Source organism: Fusarium oxysporum, chromosome VI, assembly GCF_013085055.1.
Source record: "Fusarium oxysporum Fo47 chromosome VI, complete sequence".
Classification (NCBI taxonomy): domain Eukaryota; kingdom Fungi; phylum Ascomycota; class Sordariomycetes; order Hypocreales; family Nectriaceae; genus Fusarium; species Fusarium oxysporum.
In genome coordinates, this window is record NC_072845.1 from 3,501,181 (window position 1) to 3,520,825 (window position 19,645).

Sequence of the window (19,645 nt, forward strand, 5' to 3'; positions counted from 1 at the left end):
GGGTTTCCCGATGACCCGGTCACGGACAAGATCGAGAAGCAATTCTAGGAGATTATGGACGATGAGGAGATGATTTTGGAAGGAGGTGGGGCTCTGGAGGGAGAGATACCGGAGGAAGACGAGATTCTGGAGGAAGTTGAGATTGTGGATTGGAAGAAGGCAAAGTCCCGGAATAGGTGATATGGGACGAGACGACGAAGGATCATGATTCGGATATGGCAGATGAGCGGCAGGCTTAGCAGCGTTAAGGAACGCTCAGCCAGGAGTACTCGATGTTAACTATTACGATAGCTTAAGCCAGACAATCGGTTGTGTAGTTGACCCCAGTTATTCGCATTGCCAGAGGTGACAGTTTTATTCGCTAATCTATCTCAGACTTTGGACAGTACAGTTTCGACTGCATAGTGAATGACACTCAAAGCTTTGGGCTACTTCGGCGAGTCAACTTACAGCCCGTCCTTGATGCGCTGAATGAAAGCTCGGGGAGTTGCCAGCCGTGAGTTTCGGCAGCATCATCACAGTCAAACTGACGTTTCGATAGCATTATCACCCTCGAACCTCCCCCTGAATAAGACGCGAAGTAAAGTTAGCAGCTAGTCAGAATGGGATATGCAGTCCCTTGGTTCCACTGCATCACTCTGAATCCCTTCACTGCGATAGTTATTCATGGACAGTTCGCTCGCAACAATAGGTGATATAAGGAGGCTTTGGGCGCCGTAACAATGTGCTGGTCCATCAACACAAGAATCACATTATAACAAAGACGCTATATCATCACAACAACACATCCACTACACCGAACTAAAACCACAATGCCCAACCAACGAGTCCCTGACGAGGAGGCCCGCATGATTGCCAAGATTTACTCGACCGACTTCTACAGGAAAGTAAGCGACCTCGCGCGCAATCCTAGCGGTACTGTCTATGATCCCACCATGGGTCCTCCCCCTCCATCCCCAGCCTTCAAAGAATTCCGTCCTATGCCTCCAAGCTCTCAAGCTCCACGACCGGACACACCTCGCCCAGAGGATCACTATGGAGCCGGGATGCTTATCCCAGGCAAGGCGATTGTCAACGACAACTGGGAAGAAAACTTGCGACGCGTCATCGGCCCGAATTACGGTGGCTACCGCTGGAAGAGTCTAGGAGACATGACGATGAGATGCTGGCAGCACGTCCGAGAGAAGGGAAATCGAACCCAGAGGGGCACGAAATGGAATATGGACGAGATTGAGCGTTACGGGAGACTCTCGGTCTGGGGCGTTCATAAGGATGTGATTGGAGCACTCATGGGCTGGCCAGTTAATCCACAGTGGACTCGTGAGGAGGAAGATCACTTCGAGGCGGCTGTTCAAGATGAGTTGAGGTATATTCCTGTAACGCAGCAGGAGGCTGCGGCTAATGTTGTGGAACGTCAGCAAGAACCCCATGAAGAATAGTGAGCGACACACGATTGAGTTGTAGGGGGATGGAGACAAGGGATGAGACGAACATGGTGGACGTTGGTGGCCTATGGCTTGATACAGTTGGAGAGAAAGACAGAACTCTAGCTTAATGAGATGTTAGAAAGGTAGATAGACAACCAGGTAGTTTCTTTGATTTTAGACAACCTGTTCCTAGACATGTTCGGAGCTGTTATTGTGATGACCTCGCTGTAGGCCACTTACTGCTTGCCGATTGACCTACACAGGTCAGGGGCGCAAAGAGACTCGAGGCCCCTAATAGCAATGGGTTGACAGAGAACTAAAGTCATAAGTGATGAAAGGATCAAATAGCATTGTGAGACCTTAGGGTAGTTCTGACAGCGGGCCAGAGATGGAAGACTAAATCGTCATTATCACCCAACGAATGCTTCGCACAGGGAGAAAGTAATACTAAAGAACTCCGCAATGCTTCAGCAACGTGGATTTTGCCATTCGGCCTTTGTTCCGTCAAGAAAATCAGGGCATGAACTCGCAAGTCGCAACTTCCCCCAACCAAGCGATTGCCGTCCAGGCGCGCACTCCTGCATAAGGTAGGTAGAGCCAACGATCGGTTTCTCACTCTTCCATCAGATATTCATTAAATTAGATCATCGCCGTAAGCGTTATTCCAATATGCAATATGCCTTCTGAAAGAGCGCAATCACCTTCATCACCCGCCGGTGTGCCTCCTCCACCATCGCGAGGCATCCAAAAAAAGAAAACAGCGCAATCGCTCTTTACGATATTCGCTCCCAAATCGAGCCCTTCTCAGTTCACCACCTCCGAGGAATACCACTCCCGTCTTCTCGTACCCGGGGCACACAATTAGACCAATCCCCGCCGCAATGCCCAATCTACCAAGCTTCGCCAGCCGAGCTCCAAACCCCCCCCCAGGCTGGCGAGTCGATGTGAACTAGCGACAAAACATCACACGCGTTCTCGACCCCCTGTCTCAACATGGATGGCAAAACGTGTCAATGATGATAGGCTGGTGCTTATATCGTGTTCAGCACGAGCATACTGGATTAGGAAGGGTTTGGAACATCGGAGAACTGGAAATGGCTGCGAGGTTAAGTGCATGGAAGGTGCCATGCTTTGTTAAGCATGCTATACTGGGGTACACCTTCGGCAGAGCCTCATGGTGAGGATCTTGAAGTATTCAAACGATGGTAGAAGGAGGGAGAGGATATATTGGGGGAGATACACGGGCTGGGAGGGTTCGAAGACTTTGGGTACGGGCAGCAAACTAATCGTCCCAAAGAAGAGAGATCCGAGATGGTTGGTAACAGTACCAGGGATCCGGATGAGACAGCAGAGGATGAAAAAGATGAGTTGCATTAGTTAACAGAATATGCCATGACTATGCCCGGTTTTGTATCCCCAGAACTTGAAAACTGTAGACCGATCCTTAGTGACAAAAATACCTAGTAAAATGGCATAAGCTTAGGCAAGTTCAGTATAGATTTAGTGGAACTTTGAGCCAGTGCTTTTTGGCACCTTAATTCGCGGGCAGAAGTTTTCTTGCTCTCTGGCGGGAGACAAAGAGCAAGCTCAACATAGTAAACGATCCGAACTTGCCCAAGTGTTTCTGCCATTAATATCAAGATCGAGGTCAATTATCAGAACTTACAGTCTAACGCTGAAGCTACCACCGAATGGTGAAATAAGAGCACTCCATACTTTTACCCCAGATCTTACCCTTGTCCCGACGAACCCAAGGGGAGAATCAAGAGCGGTGATTCGAGAATGATTGCCGACCAGAATTTCCGGGGTAAGATAAAACGGCACCGAGGCGCTAGACCCCGGATGAAAAAGAAGCGCCGTCTTCAGGACGGGCTGTTCTAGAATTTCCATGGCTTGCGATCTGTGTGTGTGTTTTGGAGGCTGATAACCGAGTGATGCCGATGGTGGTCTGTGCTCATCTCGGCCGGGCGGAAGATGGGGCGCATGGTTTTTTGGAGAAGATGGCGGGGATCCACAATGCGGGCTCGGAGGTGATGAGCGGCGGAAGAGCCGGTGTACAATTACAGTTGTAAAGCTCACCGGAGAAGTATTTCACATAATGGAGTTGACTAGAGATATCATCAGGTCAAAAAAGTCAAGGTGAGCAGTTGTGAGGCCACGAGATATAAAGTCAAGGATGTGTAGGAGAATCAGGCCACACGCATATATTGCCTAATAGTGTCATGACCGATGCACTCTCCTCTCGGCAACGTCGGTAGATCTGGAGATCAACTGCATCAGCAAGTTATTCTCTCTACGTGGGCTACACTGTTTCTCCCTATGATATAACGGAATTGTAAATCCGGTGCTTGGCAGAACTTCCCTTCTCTCCGCGATTGTACCTCTTCGCTGAACCAAAAGGCACAACGGTACCTGGATGCAAATTTGGAGAACGACACACTGAAGCTGTCCACTATAACCGACGGGCCAACCACTGAAAGCGATGCATCCCCGCTCTGAAGACTCGGTGGGTTTCGGTGATCCACCCCTCGTCACCGTCACCCCGACGAATCCAATTGAGTGACCTCCACTAACCAAGGTTGGAGCTGTCTTCTCTTTCTTCCCTCTTATTTATCCTTTCCTTCTCCTCCTCTTTTTTTACTCTTCCTCCTTGAACGGAACAATCTCCCCTCTTTCTTCTTCTTTTTTTTGGTACATTTTGCTCTCAGATCATCATGGCTTCACCTGTTGCTTCTGCGGCCCTCAAGGCGCGCGTTCGCAATCCCGCTATGCTCAAGAAGCTTGCGCGACCTGAGGATCTGATGCACCACTTTCCCAATGGCTCTTATATCGGCTGGTCTGGCTTTACAGCTGTTGGATACCCCAAGTACGTTTATCCACCATTCCTGCACAGCTCACTGCTCTACAATTGAGTTGAGTGTTGAGTTTCAGACTCCGCACCGGCTATTATCGTCATTACCCGAGCTTGGCGCAAACAATGCAACTGACAATCGCAACAGGAAGGTTCCCGCTGCTATGGCCGACTACGTCGAGCAGAACAACCTCCAGAGCAAGATGAAGTACTCCCTGTTCGTCGGCGCCTCGGCCGGTTCCGAGACGGAGAACCGATGGGCTGCTCTCGACATGATCAACCGACGAAGCCCTCACCAGGTCGGCAAGGACATCGCCAAGGGAATCAACTCTGGACGAATCAACTTTTTCGACAAGCATTTGTCCATGTTCCCCTCTGATCTTGTCTATGTACGTAACCTCAAAGCACAGAATGGAAATTTGTTGATTGCGGCCCCACCATTCGGCTTCGCTTTAATCTCCCACCGAGCTATTGCGGCTCCGATAAGACAATCGGCTGATAATTTGACTCTAGGGCTTTTACACCAAGGATCGATCAAACACCAACCTTGATGTCACTGTTGTTGAAGCGACAGACATTCTCGAGGATGGCAGCTTTGTTCCCGGTGCCTCTGTTGGTGCTACTCCCGAGTTGATCCAGATGGCTGACAAGGTACGTCATCGCCAAGCTCAGGCCTGCATCGCCAACTTTTAGTTACTGACAATTGCGCTTGGTAGATCATCATCGAGGTCAACACTGCCATCCCCTCTTTCAAGGGTCTCCACGATATTACCTTCACCGACGTTCCTCCCCACCGCACTCCCTATAACATCACCGCTGTCGAGGATCGCATTGGTTCCCCCTCAGTAAAGGTCGACCCCTCAAAGGTCGTCGCTATCGTCGAGTCTGATTACTGGGATGCCACCGGTCCCAACGCCGATGCCGACGAGTCATCTCGCCAGATCGCCGGCCACCTGATTGAGTTCTTCGAGCACGAGGTTGCCCAGGGCCGCATGCCCGCCAACCTTCTGCCTCTCCAGTCCGGTATCGGCAACGTCGCCAACGCTATTGTCGGCGGTCTCAACGAGTCCAAGTTCAAGAACCTCAAGGTCTGGACAGAGGTCATCCAGGATACTTTCCTCGATCTCTTCGACTCTGGAAAGCTTGACTACGCTACCGCCACATCAATCCGCTTCTCCCCCGATGGTTTCAAGCGCTTCTACGATAACTGGGATGCTTACGCCGACAAGATCCTCCTCCGAAGCCAGGCTGTCTCTAACGCTCCCGAGATCATCAAGCGTCTCGGTGTCATCGGCATGAACACCCCCGTCGAGGTCGACATCTTCGCCCACGCCAACTCCACCTGCGTCAGCGGAACACGCATGCTCAACGGTCTCGGCGGCTCAGCCGATTTCCTCCGTAACTCCAAGTACTCCATTATGCACACACCATCCAGCCGACCCTCCAAGACCGATCCCCACGGTGTGTCCTGCATCGTCCCCATGGTGACCCACGTCGACCAGACCGAGCACGATCTCGATGTTATCGTCACCGAGCAAGGTCTCGCCGACGTGCGCGGTCTCTCACCCCGTGAGCGCGCCCGCGTCATCATCAACAAGTGCGCGCATCCCAAGTACCAGCCCATCCTGAGCCACTACTTCGATAAGGCTGAGTCGGAGGGTCTTAAGAAGGGTATGGGCCACGAGCCCCACCTTCTCTTCAACGCTTTCGACCTGCACAAGGCTTTGGCTGAGGAGGGTAGCATGCTCAAGGTTAAGCCTTGGTAAGGGATTGGGTGTATCTAATGAAAGAGGGGGAAAAGAAAGAAAGAGCGGTTGTACTCATATGAATCACATTTTGCGTAGCTTCTTTTGGGATATGTTTTTGTTGGTCTACATAGATGTTTTGGATGATAATTCCCCAGCAATTGAGCATTGAAATCTTGACCATCTGGACTGAATATTGAAGTGTGACATCATTGTTGGATTGTTTGTGCTTAGCGGAGTCGGGGTCAGTTCTGGGTCCGACACTTTTCGTGGTGGCTTGAGCTTGGAGATGGAGGGTGGTCGTGGGTGCGGACAAATGCCCGCTCACCTGATGGACCAGGTGTTGGAAAGATGTGGTCCATCTGATGAACAGATTATAGTTCTACTAAAAGGCTAAATAATATATTGATATACTGTCCGTCAATAGAGTTCGACAAGAATGTGGTTCGACAGACCCTGTTCCGGTATTTGCTTGGTGATTGATAAGGAAGCTGTTCTTATACAGAAGTATTAACAGACTTGAAGAAATAACTATATTTTCATAAAATAACGGTAAAACTAATAAAGATTTGTATATTTGTTATAATCTTATTTGCATTTCTATCCATTATATATATTAAACTGGTTATTTCTTCAATCGGCAGTACAGGGTACTTCTAGCTAGCAATTATTCCCTATCAAGTTCTCAAGATCATAGCGTTTTGAGGGAGAATTAGAGCTTCAAATAGTCATATATGATTTAAGAAGAGGGAAAGTTCTCGTTGTTCTATGCAGCTATTCCTCAGCTTCGCTTGCGGTCGATCTCATTGGCTTCTTTAATACTGCCTTGTCTAACACAGCTTTAGCGCCAAGGCGTTTTTGTTCGCAACACTAGCAAGGCATAATCACATCTTTATGATAACCACTTCAAACAACAATCCTTATTCTACAAATCTAACAAAAACTTCTAATCCATGGAAGACACGAGGGAAAACCTTAACCGCTGGGCTCTCGTATCCTCACTCTACGGCCCCGGCACCTTCTGGAGCTGGCTCATCATCGTAGCCTCCGTCTTCATAAGCTGGGCCATCAACCCGGTCACAAAACGCTTGGACTCAATCACAAACGACACAATCGCAGCGCTCACACTACCTGTGGTCGCAGCTGCAGATGCACTCTACCAACTTGCCAAATATGATCGACCTGATCGTCCACGTTTGTTGTTGAGCCATTCGCCAGAGGACATCCAACTCGTCGCTGCGCTTGAAGCCCCGCTTGCTATCTGCGAAGTCTACGTTGTGCTGGCTATTTTCCTCCATAGCGCTGCGTCGAGGAGATATCAGTGGAAGCGGGTGGGCTGCGTTACTCTTTCGACTCTTTTGTGCTTTTCGCCGCAGTTGGTTATCTTCTTTACATATCCTGATCTTCCTGTCTCGAGGAGCACATTCGCTCGACCGTTTCTTTTCAACTTTGTTCTGGCTTTGGGGTTTATATCGGGGATCATGGCTATCATGACTGGTGTGTCGATTGTTCGGACTGTTGTTGTTACAATGTATCGCAGCGCCAAGCCTTATAGCACTGAAGGCCAAGACTCGTCTAAGGAAAGGCGCAGCGGGTTTGAGAAATGGTCGAATATATTCGCGGCAGTTCTCATCGCAAGCATCATCTCGATTGTCAAATATGGGTTTATTGGCAATACACAGTACTTTGCTGGAAGGGTGCTCGGATACCAGACTCGCATAATGAGATTTACACCGAAGAGTAACGTCTCTCTGACTGATTTGGATCAGATTGTTGCGCTGGCTGGTGGAGCGTTTACTTTTGCGTTCAGTATATATGATGCTGCGAAGGGGTGGCGATTGTCATCCAGCTCTCGAATTGGAAATCATGGTTAGGCCAGTGCGGCTCATCAGATTAATGCAGTTGTAGAGTTCCTTTGATATCCTGAATCTGAGACAACGTTGACTAGGTCTCGGGCTTACATGAGATGTAGGGGGCCAAAACTCTATTTGGCTTGATGATATATAAAACGTCACTGTTGACAGAAGTCCAGCCTTCCATCTTGTTCTTTCATCTTCCAAATCATTGAAATTGTAATAGTTTTCTCATATCCGAGCAGCAATGAAGCTCTATGACGCCCCAGCATCCAACCCCATGGTTCATCGCCTCTTCGTACTCGAAAGACGTGGCATAAGCCTTGACGTCGAGACCATCGACGTCATAAACATGGAAAACAGAGGCCTTGAATATCGAAAGATCAACCCACGTGGCGAGGTTCCCGCGCTCGTTCTCGATAATGGATTTGTCCTAACTGAAGTTACCGCCATCTGCGAGTATATGAGATCGCCCAAGGCGGCACATCACTCTTTGGCGAAACACCCCTGGAACGTGCCGAAACGCGCATGTGGCTTAGACGGATGGATCTAGAAATCGCACAACCTGTCATTTCATGGGTCCGCAATGATCCGGACACTGCAGACTTTTATATAGGACATCGAATTCCTATCCCGGAGGCGAGATTGGCACAGAAGGTTACTATTCAGCAGTATCTGAACCTGCTGGATGAGCAGTTGGAGGGAAAGAAGTATCTTTGTGGGGAGAGGTTTTCGGCGGCGGATGTTCACTTCTACAGTCTGACGAAGGGAAAGACCACAGGTATGGCACCATGGATACTTCATCCCGGGAGGAAGAATGTTGTCAGATATTTTGAGAGGATGGATGCGAGAGAGGCTAGCAAGAAGGCTTTAGAGGTCTTTGGAGCAAGAGTTGAAGCTCAATAGATGAGTGTGATGAAATGATCATGAATTGATGTCCTTACTTTTTAAGGGAAAGTACATGGAACATATATTCATGACCTCAAAGACGACCATTTAGTTGATCGAAATACGAATAATCAAAATAAAAAAGGCCCGAGAGTTTCTTGAAATGGCGTGTCAAGAAGAGGCGGGGAAACTTAGAATATCCTTTCCTAAATCATAAAAAGACTCAGGTAAATTTAGTATAGACTGAGTAGACCTTTAGACTACCTAGTGTAGTGCCAAGAGCTTTTCCCATAGCCCCTGATTCTCGACAAGAAACGACAAGTTGAATCTATCGATAACCAGCACAAACGTCTTGGTAGACATTCTTCTCCAGGCCAGCAGCATCAGTAGGAATGTAATTCAGATACGTCGCATAAGAATACGTCCATCTCGGATCATTCGTCTCAGTCTTCCAAGTCCAGTAAATCCACCCCGCCATACCAGGCTTCTCATACAGCTGCTGCTGAGCCGTAAAGAACTTGTTAAAGAAATTCTTGTCATGCCAATCAGCGTTCGAAGTCATACTCCATTCACCAGTGAAAGTAAAGTCCTGGCCGCTAACGAGGCGAGAGTCAGTGCAAGCGCTGTGCATGAGCTTGTACTGATCGCCGTTGTCGTTACCAAGAGCGAAACCAATGTAGTTATGGTCGTCGAAAGCAGTGTAGGGATCGTTGGCTACGGAGGATACGGAGCGGGGGTTTCCGGAGTCCCATTTGCTGGACATGAACTGAACGTGAAGCTTCTTGTTATCGGGGACTTTAAGAGATGCTTCGGTGTCACGGACGGCTTTGAGGGCGGCAGGATAGTACTTCTGAATCAAGCCTGGGTCCTCGCCGGGAGCAGGATAGCGGTTGTTCGCATCATGGCGAGAAACAGGCTCGTTGAGGACCTCGATTACACCGACGGTTGAGTAAGCAGAGTTGGTGTGAATACGGTTCGTCATCCAAGCAAGCCACTTCTGCGCACGGCCAAAATTGTAGTCATTGAAGAAACCAGCTGGTTTGTTGTTCTGGCCAGTGAAGACATCTTCCTGCTGGCCTCCAGGAGCACCGTGAAGATCAATGATGACATAAATTCCGAGGTCAGCAGCCTTTTGGACGACAGCGTCGAGGTAAGGAAGCATGCGGTTGCCATCTGCAAAAGGTTCGCTAGCCTTGTCGACGATATCAGTGTAGGACCAGTATCCGATGGGGATTCGGATGGTGTTGAGTCCTACGTCATGGACGGACTGGACAGTTGCGGGGTTGATCCAGTTCTTCCAATGCTGTTCGAAGCGATTGTTGCCAGTTTCGCGGTTTGATCCTAAGTAGTGATCGCGCATGCAGTCGAACTCGGATACAGAGTCGCCGCACTTGAGGACGTTTGCCCACTCATCTCGCTGCATCCAGGGCTCACAGACAAGCCAGCCTATGCATATCAGTAACGTGTGTCGGAGAAGATGCCTTTCACTTACCTCCGAAGTTGACACCACGGATCTTTGTTACACCGCTGGGCAAGTTCGGCTTGAATCGTTTCCCAAGTTGTTCGTGGCGAGCAGTCTGGTTAAACGCGGCCAGGTCGCGCTCATGAGGAAGCCATGCTGATGCGGAGCCAGCGAGGATCAAGGGAAGAAGGGTCGAACAATGCATCTTGATGAGAAGCTGCTGCAAGAATGGCGAGATGAGAATGAGGATAACTAGGCTATCGTGAAGAATAGTGTAGATATATACTGAGGGTAATTTGTTCAGTGTATAGGCTATTCACCTCAGCCTCACATGATGCCGATCATTTCAAACTCCGCTTATTTGTCTCAGCCTACTTTCTCGCCATTTCTTTCCTTCAACCTACTGCATAGGGCCAGCTGATCAGGGCATTGAGCTTATTCGGCCCGTTAAGTTGCATTAAAGTACCCCAGATCATGCCATCGTGGAAGTTCGAGGCCATTGAGTAAGCGGGCATTTCAACTTTGTGGTGATACTTCATGCACTCCTCATGTCTTGAGGGTGAACTCATTTCCCGAAGAATTGATACGGATTTCCCTTTTTGCAATATGTTGCTGGGTTCTCAGTTTCTGAAATACTCAATACTTCTCGCACTAGTGTACCCCTTCGAATTTCGATCCACGTTTCGAAACGTGCTTGGGTCTGTTTATGGGATACTCGATTGGGCTAGCTTCACCCCGGACTGAGTTAAGGAACAGGAGAATTTCAGAGTTTCGGCATTGAAAGAAGGCCATTCATTGGCTTTCATCTCAAAAGTGTATGTTACGTTACCAATTACCTATTGACGTCGTTGAACACAAGCTTGATGATCAGGCTGGGCGGCCGATCCCAGGGGAACTATTGTGTGGAGAGACAATGGAACTTCCTTTTTGAGCGACGATCATACCACCACGATCATCGCCCTGCATGCAGATTGCCGAGTAGAGGCCGACGTTACATTATAGCCGGCTTCTCCGGATATCTTCATACTGACTCTATGATAGTTGTTACCTGCTTGGCTAGTCTAACTCTGAGTAGTGAAAAGGTAAAAGCATACAAAGTAAGCCAATAATTGACAGCCCGAGGTGTAATACGGATTACCAACTAGGGACCTGCCGAGAAAATGGTTTGATAGTGTAGCTGTCTAAACTTTTACGTTCTTTTCAGCCCTAAAAGAAGAGACAGGGGTATGCTGGGATAGCCAGAACCAAGTTAGCGGGCCGCTGGTAATGCTACAGGCAAGACGAGATGAAATTCTTCGGGTCCCCCCACCTATTGATCTCTACCTACGTAGCTTTAAGGGTCTGCTGGAATACAAATTTGCTTGTTAGTTATTACGAGGGAGTATAAGAAAGCGTATATTGTAAGTAAAAGTGTTGCCCTTGTTATTATTTGGCTGTCCAGAGTTTAGTCGTGTGGCTTGTAATTCCTCCGATGGATAGTATCGAACCTGGTCGACACTAAAATAGAGCGGGCCTAATACCGACGAAGGATCATCTTCCTAGCGGCAGTTGATGCCGACTTAATAAAGATGGGACAAGAACGTGGAACTTTGGTTGGACTATCAAAAGCCAGGTCCCCCATCCCCACAGATGTTGACATAGACTCGAAAGAATCCTTCGTAACCTGGAAGGGTGACAATAAGCTGGATAGCATATTCAAATCCATCATCATATAGGTATCTTAGGTGCGGTGCAAGGATATGTATGCTTGCACTTATGGGAGTATTCAGCTAACAGGGCTTCCTTATAAACCTGTGATCTTTGCTTCCTCGGCCAGATGTCACTCTGAATGAACTGTCACGGATCAAGGGTCGTCTTCGAACCTCAGGATCCGTACGCTTCAAGGGCCATAACTAGCGCCTATCGGGCATCCCGAGAATGAACCCTTCAAACTTTGCCCATCGTTTCATGATGCCAGTGATTACTAATGGAAGCTTTCGCTGAGATACAAGTCGCTATTACCTGTCACTTGGATGCCTTTTGAAGGACATGGCCCCAACTGTAAGATCAGGTTGATTTGGCCTGTACGTCCTAGTTCCCCTGGATAAGAAATAGGACCGGTTCAAACAAGGCATTGCCAGAGAACTACAGGGTCTTGCTTTGACTTTCCTATCAAGGCTAAGTGGTCAGTAAGTCAAAACACTTCGGCAGTTCGGCAGGTCGGACGTACCCGAGACTGGTCGATCATCATCGAACAATATCATATGAAGAACTCGAAACTAGGGGCAGAGTGTACTTCATCCGTGTTGAATCGTAAATAGACTCAGGGATGAGAATGTCCAAACCAGATATAAAAGCTTCAAGCTTCCCTTTCATATTCTGTGCAACAGCAAAGCATTTCTGGGCTCTCATCTCTATCAAGCCAGTAGTTCTCTCACTCCAGATAACAAGGCAGCCATGCATTCTTATACTATTATTACCACCCTTACGCTGAGTACAGCAGCTTCTGCTTACCAGCTCCCCCAAAACCTGAAGTCCATTTACGATAACCATAAGGTAAATCTACCCCATCACTCACAGATATAACTCTCATAACAGAACAGGCTGGCTCGTGTTCCAACCGCCTTTCTGACAGGTTTCCCGAGGGCGCCAGATACTGTGGTGATATCGCAGGAGCTGTCTTTCTTAAAGGGTCAGACGGAAACTACGACAATATGGATATTGACTGCGATGGCGCCAACAACCATGCAGGTGCTTGCTCGAACGACCCGACCGGACAGGGCGAGACTGCATTCAAGGATACTGTCAACCAATACGGCATCTCTGACTTGGATGCAAATGTTCATCCCTACGTGGTTTTCGGCAACGAAGGAGCCTCTCCATCTTTCGATCCTCAGCAGCATGGTATTAAGCCACTGAGTATCATGGCCGTGGTTTGTAACGGTGAAGTGGCAAGTTTCTCAAAATGTATGTCATGCATCTCCTTCTAACATTTCATAGCACTACGGCATCTGGGGAGATACCAATGGAGGTACTTCCACCGGCGAGGCTTCGATTTCTCTTGCGGAGCTTTGCTTCCCGAACCAGGGCCTGAATGGAGACATGGGACATGGTGAGAAGGATGTTCTATATCTTGCCTTTAAGGGTGACGAGGCTGTTCCTGGAAAGAATGGTGCTGATTGGAAGACTACGAGCCGTGCCAATTTCTCCAAGAGCATAAGGGCTTTGGGAGACAAGCTGGTCGCTAAGCTGTAAGGATAAGGAATCGATATTAATTTGCCGATAGTTCTCTCCAACAGCAAGAAGCAGCTATATGTGCATGGATTTATGTAGAACGCGGGTGAATAGAATGTTTTGTAATGTTATTCGCTGCTTGGTCCTCTATACAAGCTCACACTCAATAAGATTTTCAACACTAGCAACTCCACACTTCCAAAACTTGACGATCTTGAGATTCAATCCGCTCCCCTCAATCAACTGGTACCAATTATCCTCTGTACGCTCAAGAGCTGAAAGCTGCGTCATCATGAGGATATCACCAGCTGTAGCCTCCCAGTATGCTCCCGTTCGTGGAATAACACATTCGAAGATAAGAAGTTTGCTATACCCAGGCTTCATGGCTTCTGCAAGACGAGACAGGATCTTGTGGCATACATCATCTGGCCAGTCGTGGAGAATCGAGTGCATGAAGTATGCTCTTGCGCCTTTAATGGGTTGCTCGGTCAGAAAGTCATGCGGCATTAGTTCTATCGAAGGATCGATATCCTTCACGTCATTGATAACGACTGGTAGGTCCTGAAGGACAAGCTTCTTGAGTAGTTTGTCAGTAGTGGTTGCCCTTACGGTGAATGTGGAACTCACTCCTGGGTGGTTAGGGTAAAACTTCTTGAACTCGTGGATATCGTGTCCAAGACCTCCGGCAACATCAACTAATAGCGGGGCGTCAGGCGATCCATCTGTCCCTGGGAAAAGGGTCTCCTCAACAGGGTAGAGCGAAGGATGCATCCAGGGTAATCGAGCTTGTCTGTAGCCGCCCACTGTCTGATATCAGTATCCATACTTTTACTGACGGAATGAGGATGTACGAACTGTGATTATTTGTTTGAGGGCCTAGCCCAATGGATCTCAAATACTCAAAGCAGTTTGGCAAGTTAGTGTCGTAAGATACGTGCATTGCAGTGTAACTCGCATCGGTTGGGTTCTTCCACTGAGTCTGGCGGAGAAACTTGTAGAACTCGATTGGGCTGCGACCAATCCCGCCGAGCCTTGGGAATATCAGTAATCTAGTTGTGGAAGACGTTTATTTTTTTTTTTAGCACTACATACAGTGCGAGATACCCATCACCAATGACATCGAGGCTCAATGACCTGGTGAAATTCGAGAGTTTGTATTCGTCTTGCCTGACTTCTTGGAGGTGCCCCATGGCCGCAGCATGGCGTAGGAGACGTCCTATCATCAGGAAACATTAATTATGGCTGATCCATGCTGAATCTCACTACTGACCTAGAAGAATGGTTTCCATGCCTAGAGATCTCGCAAGATCTTCCGCCTTTTGAGCCTTATCAGCACCATTCTTAACCATGAGTTTCCAGAGTCCTATGTCGACTCCAGTGATGAGCACTGCATTCAATCCTGGCTTCTAATTGTCAGATTGTAGGGTTAAGTAACGGCGAAGTCAACGTACGTCAGCCCATGTGTGCTGTACCATGATCTCGCGGGGCGTTTGAAGGGAATGGACAAGCGTCCGAGCTTTGACAAGCATCGTCTGGCGAATATTTTCGTCCCCATGATTAAGATCCCTCTGGAGGGTGGATAACTCCTGAATCAGGTCTCCTACGGCATCGATATTTCCGGGCCGCGTTGCGAACGAGAGATCGACAGATTCAGCCATGGCGTTGTAGGCGAGTTTCGTGAAGATCAAGAACAGGAAAGGTTAGGGTGGCAATCCAGGAGTAATAGCAAGGGGTTATACGTCTAGCAGACACTCAATTGAGTTCAACTTATATTGAAAAAAAAAACAGGTATCTCGGTTAGTCAATGTCCTGCTAATATGGCCATGATTGGAGGGGTTGCTCCGTTGGACGGAGTAGTGCTTGTTGGTTCTGGCTTGCACGTACGATGCCAAGTCATTCCAGGTTGCATTCATGGGGTATATCTTCCTTTTGATCATGTTACCGAGTCCAGCTACCAATGATATTGCAAAGTGGAACACGGAGCAGGTTTTCCGACTCCACAAATATGTTGGTTGTACCCATGTTCACTGTTGGTTGTGTTGCTGGCTGTTAAGAAATGTGACAAGAGTGTTTATCCGTCGAGGCCTTTTGTTTGGTAACTTTTGTTGAAGTTGCACATTAATTTTTCCTTTTGATTCTATCTGGGGGTATGGCGAATGAGTATAGACCTGGAGTGGAGGCTGAGATGAACTTTACGGAACCACTCCTGGCCTAGCATTCGAGTACAGATCAAGTGTCCGGGTAACAGGTCCGAAGCTTGCAATTTGTCTCACATGCGTGATATCACATCTCAACTGCATGACACATACGGTGTTGGGTCGACAATAGCTCTGCACCTGTCACTTATCCCCGAGGTGAGGTTTGTTTGTTGGTTTGCATCAAGCATCATGCAACAGGTAACCAACAAGAGAAATTAATTCTCATGCGAAAAAAGAAATGATGGCTCTGTCTCTGCTTTCTTTTGTTAAATGGTGAAGCATGCCAGAGAGTAGACACTCTTCATTATGGTGGCCACTTTCTCGTGCCATTGCACCTGAACAGGAGCCTTGAACAACATGGAGGACAAAGGACCAATGATAATTGCAGTCTGCTGGACATTCACAGTCTTGGCACTTATATTTGTGGTTGCTCGACTCTTCGTTCGTGGAGCTGTTCATCGGACCCTGTTCATCGACGACTATTTTATCATTCTGTCAATTGCAAGTTACTCGTCAAGTCCTCTATCATTCACGAGACCTCCCTATTGACTATTTTACAACAGATATGCGCTATCCTTTCCAACATCTTCGTCACGATGTCTGTATACTGGGGCAATGGCAAACACTTCGATGTCTTGAGCCTAGAACAGAAACAAAACACTATCAAGTGGATGATGGCCGCTTATGTCCCAGGTATCGAAACGCTCGGCTTCCCTAAACTCGCCGTCATCGCTCTCCTAGCCCGACTCCTCATGCCTGGCAGAATACACCTGGTGGTCTTGTGGAGCATGGGCATAATTTGCTGCCTGTCTCTCACGGCCATGGTGACTACCTTGCTTTTGCAATGCAGTCCCCCAAGGGCCCTGTGGACCTTGACAATGCCAAGAGATTGTTTAGCGCCATCTAAACTGGAAGGGCTGGCATTTTGGGCAAGCTGTTAGTCTTGTGATCTTATCACAATATGGAAGCATCAACTGACCATCTGGTAGCAATATCCGCGTTTCTGGACTTCTACCTCGCTGTGTACCCAGCAATTACTCTTTGGAAGCTGCTCATGCCTTTGAAGAAGAAGCTGATACTCAGCCTTGCACTCGGCATGGGAGTGGTGTAAGTGCGAGGATCATGCTCTCTTGACTTTGGACTGACATATGTAGGTGCGGCGCTATTGGAATTGTTAAAGCAACCGGAGTTCCAACGCTGGTCAGTCAAGACGTTAGCTGTATGTCGTTATCACAAGATCAACATTCCGGACACTGACAATAGGCCTTAGACAATTTATGCGACCCTCTGTATTGGACATCGTAAGTAAATCCATCGAACCGCATACGAGGACCCATCAAATGACTTACAAAATTTTAAGTGTCGAAGGAAATCTGATCATCATCGCGGCCTGTATACCAGTGCTTCAGCCCATTCTTGAGATGTTCAAGGGACGTAACATCTGGAGCACCAAGAAAGGCTCTGGTAAGCACCAATACAAAGACTACAGTAAGCAAAGCGGACAGCAGCAACCTGGCATCGAGCTGAAAGACAAGCCAAGAAAGAAGGTTGATACTTATGGTTTTACGATCCAAGGGATGGAAGGGAGCGAGGAAAACATGGTTGATGCCGACAAGATATCCCGCACTACTTCGTCTAGGCCAGAGAGCCCCAAGGAGGGCATAGTGAGAACTGACCAGGTTATTGTTGGCTATGATGGAGGAGAGGGAGGGCCAACATCGACGGCTAAGAGATGGGCTGCTGTATAAAGATGTCATCGCCTTCATCTTTTAGTGTATATTAAGGTAGCTTTATATTTCACTTTTATCATGATTAAATGACACTTGAGGCTATGCGTAACACGGTTTGATAGTGAAGGTGCAATTATGTGGCCAAGAAACGTGATGTCTGTATCATGATGCAGTGAGAGTAATCACTAGCCTTGAACGAAAGAAGGATATCAGTCTGTCCCCTGAATTCGAGACCCACAGTTCTGACATTTATAGTGATTGAATATTTGAAACTCTGAGATGTACTTTAGTCGTGAATTAGAACAAAGCGTAATTGTATATCAGTTACATGGTCATCTTATCAAAAGCTAAACTCGATCACTTCTCTCCACAGGTGTCTTCTGATCATCATCTCTTGGAATGATCTCTTCTTCGCCACGGACCTTGGCAGCTTCAGGATCCAGCCCCCAAGTCACAATATCAGGATATTTCCTTACATAGAACCACATTCCCATAATAGCCACGATACTTCCAACACTAAACGTAGCAGCCAATGGGAAACCAACCGGATATCTAGGTGAATCACTAACCCGCCAAGCACGAAGTGGTATAGAAGCATGTCCAGCATAGACAAGCGTAACAGCAATAGCCACGAGAATCGATCTCACCTCAGGCTCTTTCCTCAGGATCTCCGCCAACCACGCGAGGAGAGCGTAGCCCCAAGCAGCCGTAGCAAAGGTGAGAAAGTAGAAAGCCATAATAGTCTTCGACGAATCAGGCCACCCGGAGAGAACCGAGGTCGCGATGAGCTGTAAAGTGGCGGCGCCAACGCTGACTTGCCAGCGCCAGGCTTTCCAATCACTGAGGGCGTTAAGACCAATGTTACAGACTATGCTTATAGCGTAGCCACCAAGTGGGATAAGGTTGACTGTGTAGACTGAGTAGCGGGGTGTTCCATCAGCGTTTTGGAGACCTTTTAGAAAGAGAAGGAAATAGGCGTTTGCGCGTTGACTCCATGCGAACTGTAGATAGCCTGCCAAAAATAGGTATGAGAGTGGGCTGAGGACAAGTAGTTTCATCTTTTGAACCAGAGTCTTGAAGGGTATTATTCTGGAGGTCTTGACGCCGCTATCGCTCATTCGAAGACGACAGAGTTCTCTCTCAGATTCAGACAGCCAAAGAGCGCGAGTGATGGCGGGCGAGTCTGGAATGATGACGAGCCCGACGAGGCCCCAGAAAATAGTCATTATACCACTGATGATGAAGAGCCACTGCCAACCAGCAAGACCAGACACGCCGTTGAGGTTTCGGTAGAGAGCGGCTTGAACAATACCGAGAAACATGTTTCCCGCGACGCCGCTGACGCCAAAGATTGCCAGTCGCTTTCCCAACTCCTCGGGACGATACCTAGTAGCACGTTAGTAACGCATGAAGCAGGATAATTTTGATTAGTGATCATACCAATTGAATATCAGGTTCACAATGCCAGGCCACGACGTAGACTCAAAAACACCGAGGAAGAATCGCAGCGCAAAAACAGTCTTTGCATTTGGAGCTCTGTAAGTAAAGAGGGTGAATAAACCCCAGATGATCTCACATAGAGGGAGGAATAGAGATGGTCGAACGCGAGTCTGGATGAGCTGAGATGGAACGATGAAAAGGGCATATCCGGTGGAGAAATATGTCGTGAATTCCACCAATTCATTGCCGTAGAGTTTGAGATCCTCTTTCATCCCTGAGACATATGCAGCTGTCGTCGCAGATTGATCCATATCCTATAAAGTCGTCAATATCATCAAGTTTGCAGAAAAACATAGATAAATACCTTGAAAAGACCGGCAATGAACGCCCAGACCAGCAACAAGCAGTCAAGCTTGAGCACCAAAACATGAGCCGGATTCTTAAAATACGGATGAATCTTGGCCAACCACGACGTCGACTCTTCATATGCGACATTCTGCCTCTCCTCAGAGGCAGAATCATTCACTGGTGTCGACATCTTTGATGCCTCAAAGACCGCTGAAAAGTAAAAAGAGGAGTTGAGAAATGATCGACACTTGGGGTTCTCTAGAATATTTAAAAACATTCCTGCCCGCCACTTTTGACTCTAGGCTAGAGACGTTCTAGAGCCCCGGCAAGTATCATTCTAGGCAAAAAATGGCAGCCATGACGAGCTTAGACTATAAATATCGCAAGATCACGAGTCAGTGATACTAAGATCGGAGCCAAGCAGTAAACTACCGTGTTTGTCTTGATCAAGGGTCCGATTTAGCAGAAACACCACGATAGTACCCCACTG

General features: G+C 48.0%; 9 protein-coding genes across 9 annotated transcripts; 6 read left to right on the forward strand and 3 right to left on the reverse strand.

Moving 5' to 3' along the window:
- Positions 1-714: 714 nt before the first annotated feature.
- Positions 715-1,583, forward strand: FOBCDRAFT_226879 (uncharacterized protein). The gene has a single exon (XM_059609722.1). It carries the CDS (start codon positions 813-815, stop codon positions 1,437-1,439), a length of 627 nt encoding a protein of 208 aa, XP_059467394.1. The 5' UTR covers positions 715-812; the 3' UTR covers positions 1,440-1,583.
- Positions 1,584-3,971: 2,388 nt separating this feature from the next.
- Positions 3,972-6,442, forward strand: FOBCDRAFT_164067 (uncharacterized protein). Its single transcript, XM_031185760.3, has 4 exons — positions 3,972-4,293; positions 4,427-4,667; positions 4,792-4,929; positions 4,995-6,442. Exons 1-4 carry the CDS (start codon positions 4,142-4,144, stop codon positions 6,042-6,044), a joined length of 1,581 nt encoding a protein of 526 aa, XP_031036895.2. The 5' UTR covers positions 3,972-4,141; the 3' UTR covers positions 6,045-6,442.
- Positions 6,443-6,941: 499 nt separating this feature from the next.
- On the forward strand, positions 6,942-7,998 carry FOBCDRAFT_321005 (uncharacterized protein). Its single transcript, XM_031185759.3, has one exon. It carries the CDS (start codon positions 6,977-6,979, stop codon positions 7,895-7,897), a length of 921 nt encoding a protein of 306 aa, XP_031036894.2. The 5' UTR covers positions 6,942-6,976; the 3' UTR covers positions 7,898-7,998.
- A 317-nt stretch (positions 7,999-8,315) lies between these two features.
- Positions 8,316-8,932, forward strand: FOBCDRAFT_226884 (glutathione S-transferase). Its single transcript, XM_054705150.2, has one exon. The coding sequence runs from the start codon at positions 8,405-8,407 to the stop codon at positions 8,780-8,782; it is 378 nt and encodes a 125-aa protein (XP_054561125.2). The 5' UTR covers positions 8,316-8,404; the 3' UTR covers positions 8,783-8,932.
- A 29-nt stretch (positions 8,933-8,961) lies between these two features.
- On the reverse strand, positions 8,962-10,509 carry FOBCDRAFT_44036 (glycoside hydrolase superfamily). Its single transcript, XM_031185757.3, has 2 exons — positions 10,257-10,509; positions 8,962-10,210 (listed from the first exon to the last, which is right to left on the reverse strand). Exons 1-2 carry the CDS (start codon positions 10,429-10,431, stop codon positions 9,093-9,095), a joined length of 1,293 nt encoding a protein of 430 aa, XP_031036892.1. The 5' UTR covers positions 10,432-10,509; the 3' UTR covers positions 8,962-9,092.
- A 2,153-nt stretch (positions 10,510-12,662) lies between these two features.
- Positions 12,663-13,460, forward strand: FOBCDRAFT_203474 (fungal chitosanase of glycosyl hydrolase group 75-domain-containing protein; the record flags this gene model as incomplete). The annotated part of the gene is made up of 3 exons (XM_054705151.1): positions 12,663-12,761; positions 12,809-13,138; positions 13,206-13,460. 3 exons carry the CDS (start codon positions 12,663-12,665, stop codon positions 13,458-13,460), a joined length of 684 nt encoding a protein of 227 aa, XP_054561126.1.
- A 44-nt stretch (positions 13,461-13,504) lies between these two features.
- Positions 13,505-15,200, reverse strand: FOBCDRAFT_295268 (S-adenosyl-L-methionine-dependent methyltransferase). The gene is made up of 6 exons (XM_059611859.1): positions 14,891-15,200; positions 14,710-14,842; positions 14,532-14,655; positions 14,295-14,470; positions 14,067-14,242; positions 13,505-14,015 (listed from the first exon to the last, which is right to left on the reverse strand). Exons 1-6 carry the CDS (start codon positions 15,095-15,097, stop codon positions 13,587-13,589), a joined length of 1,245 nt encoding a protein of 414 aa, XP_059465194.1. The 5' UTR covers positions 15,098-15,200; the 3' UTR covers positions 13,505-13,586.
- Positions 15,201-15,994: 794 nt separating this feature from the next.
- On the forward strand, positions 15,995-17,385 carry FOBCDRAFT_241257 (uncharacterized protein; the record flags this gene model as incomplete). The annotated part of the gene is made up of 6 exons (XM_059610342.1): positions 15,995-16,078; positions 16,201-16,573; positions 16,627-16,744; positions 16,792-16,856; positions 16,901-16,938; positions 17,047-17,385. The coding sequence occupies 6 exons, from the start codon at positions 15,995-15,997 to the stop codon at positions 17,383-17,385; spliced, it is 1,017 nt and encodes a 338-aa protein (XP_059465195.1).
- A 329-nt stretch (positions 17,386-17,714) lies between these two features.
- Positions 17,715-19,345, reverse strand: FOBCDRAFT_203477 (major facilitator superfamily domain-containing protein; the record flags this gene model as incomplete). Its single annotated transcript, XM_031185752.2, has 3 exons — positions 17,715-18,753; positions 18,808-19,121; positions 19,172-19,345. The coding sequence occupies 3 exons, from the start codon at positions 19,343-19,345 to the stop codon at positions 17,715-17,717; spliced, it is 1,527 nt and encodes a 508-aa protein (XP_031036887.2).
- Positions 19,346-19,645: the final 300 nt, after the last annotated feature.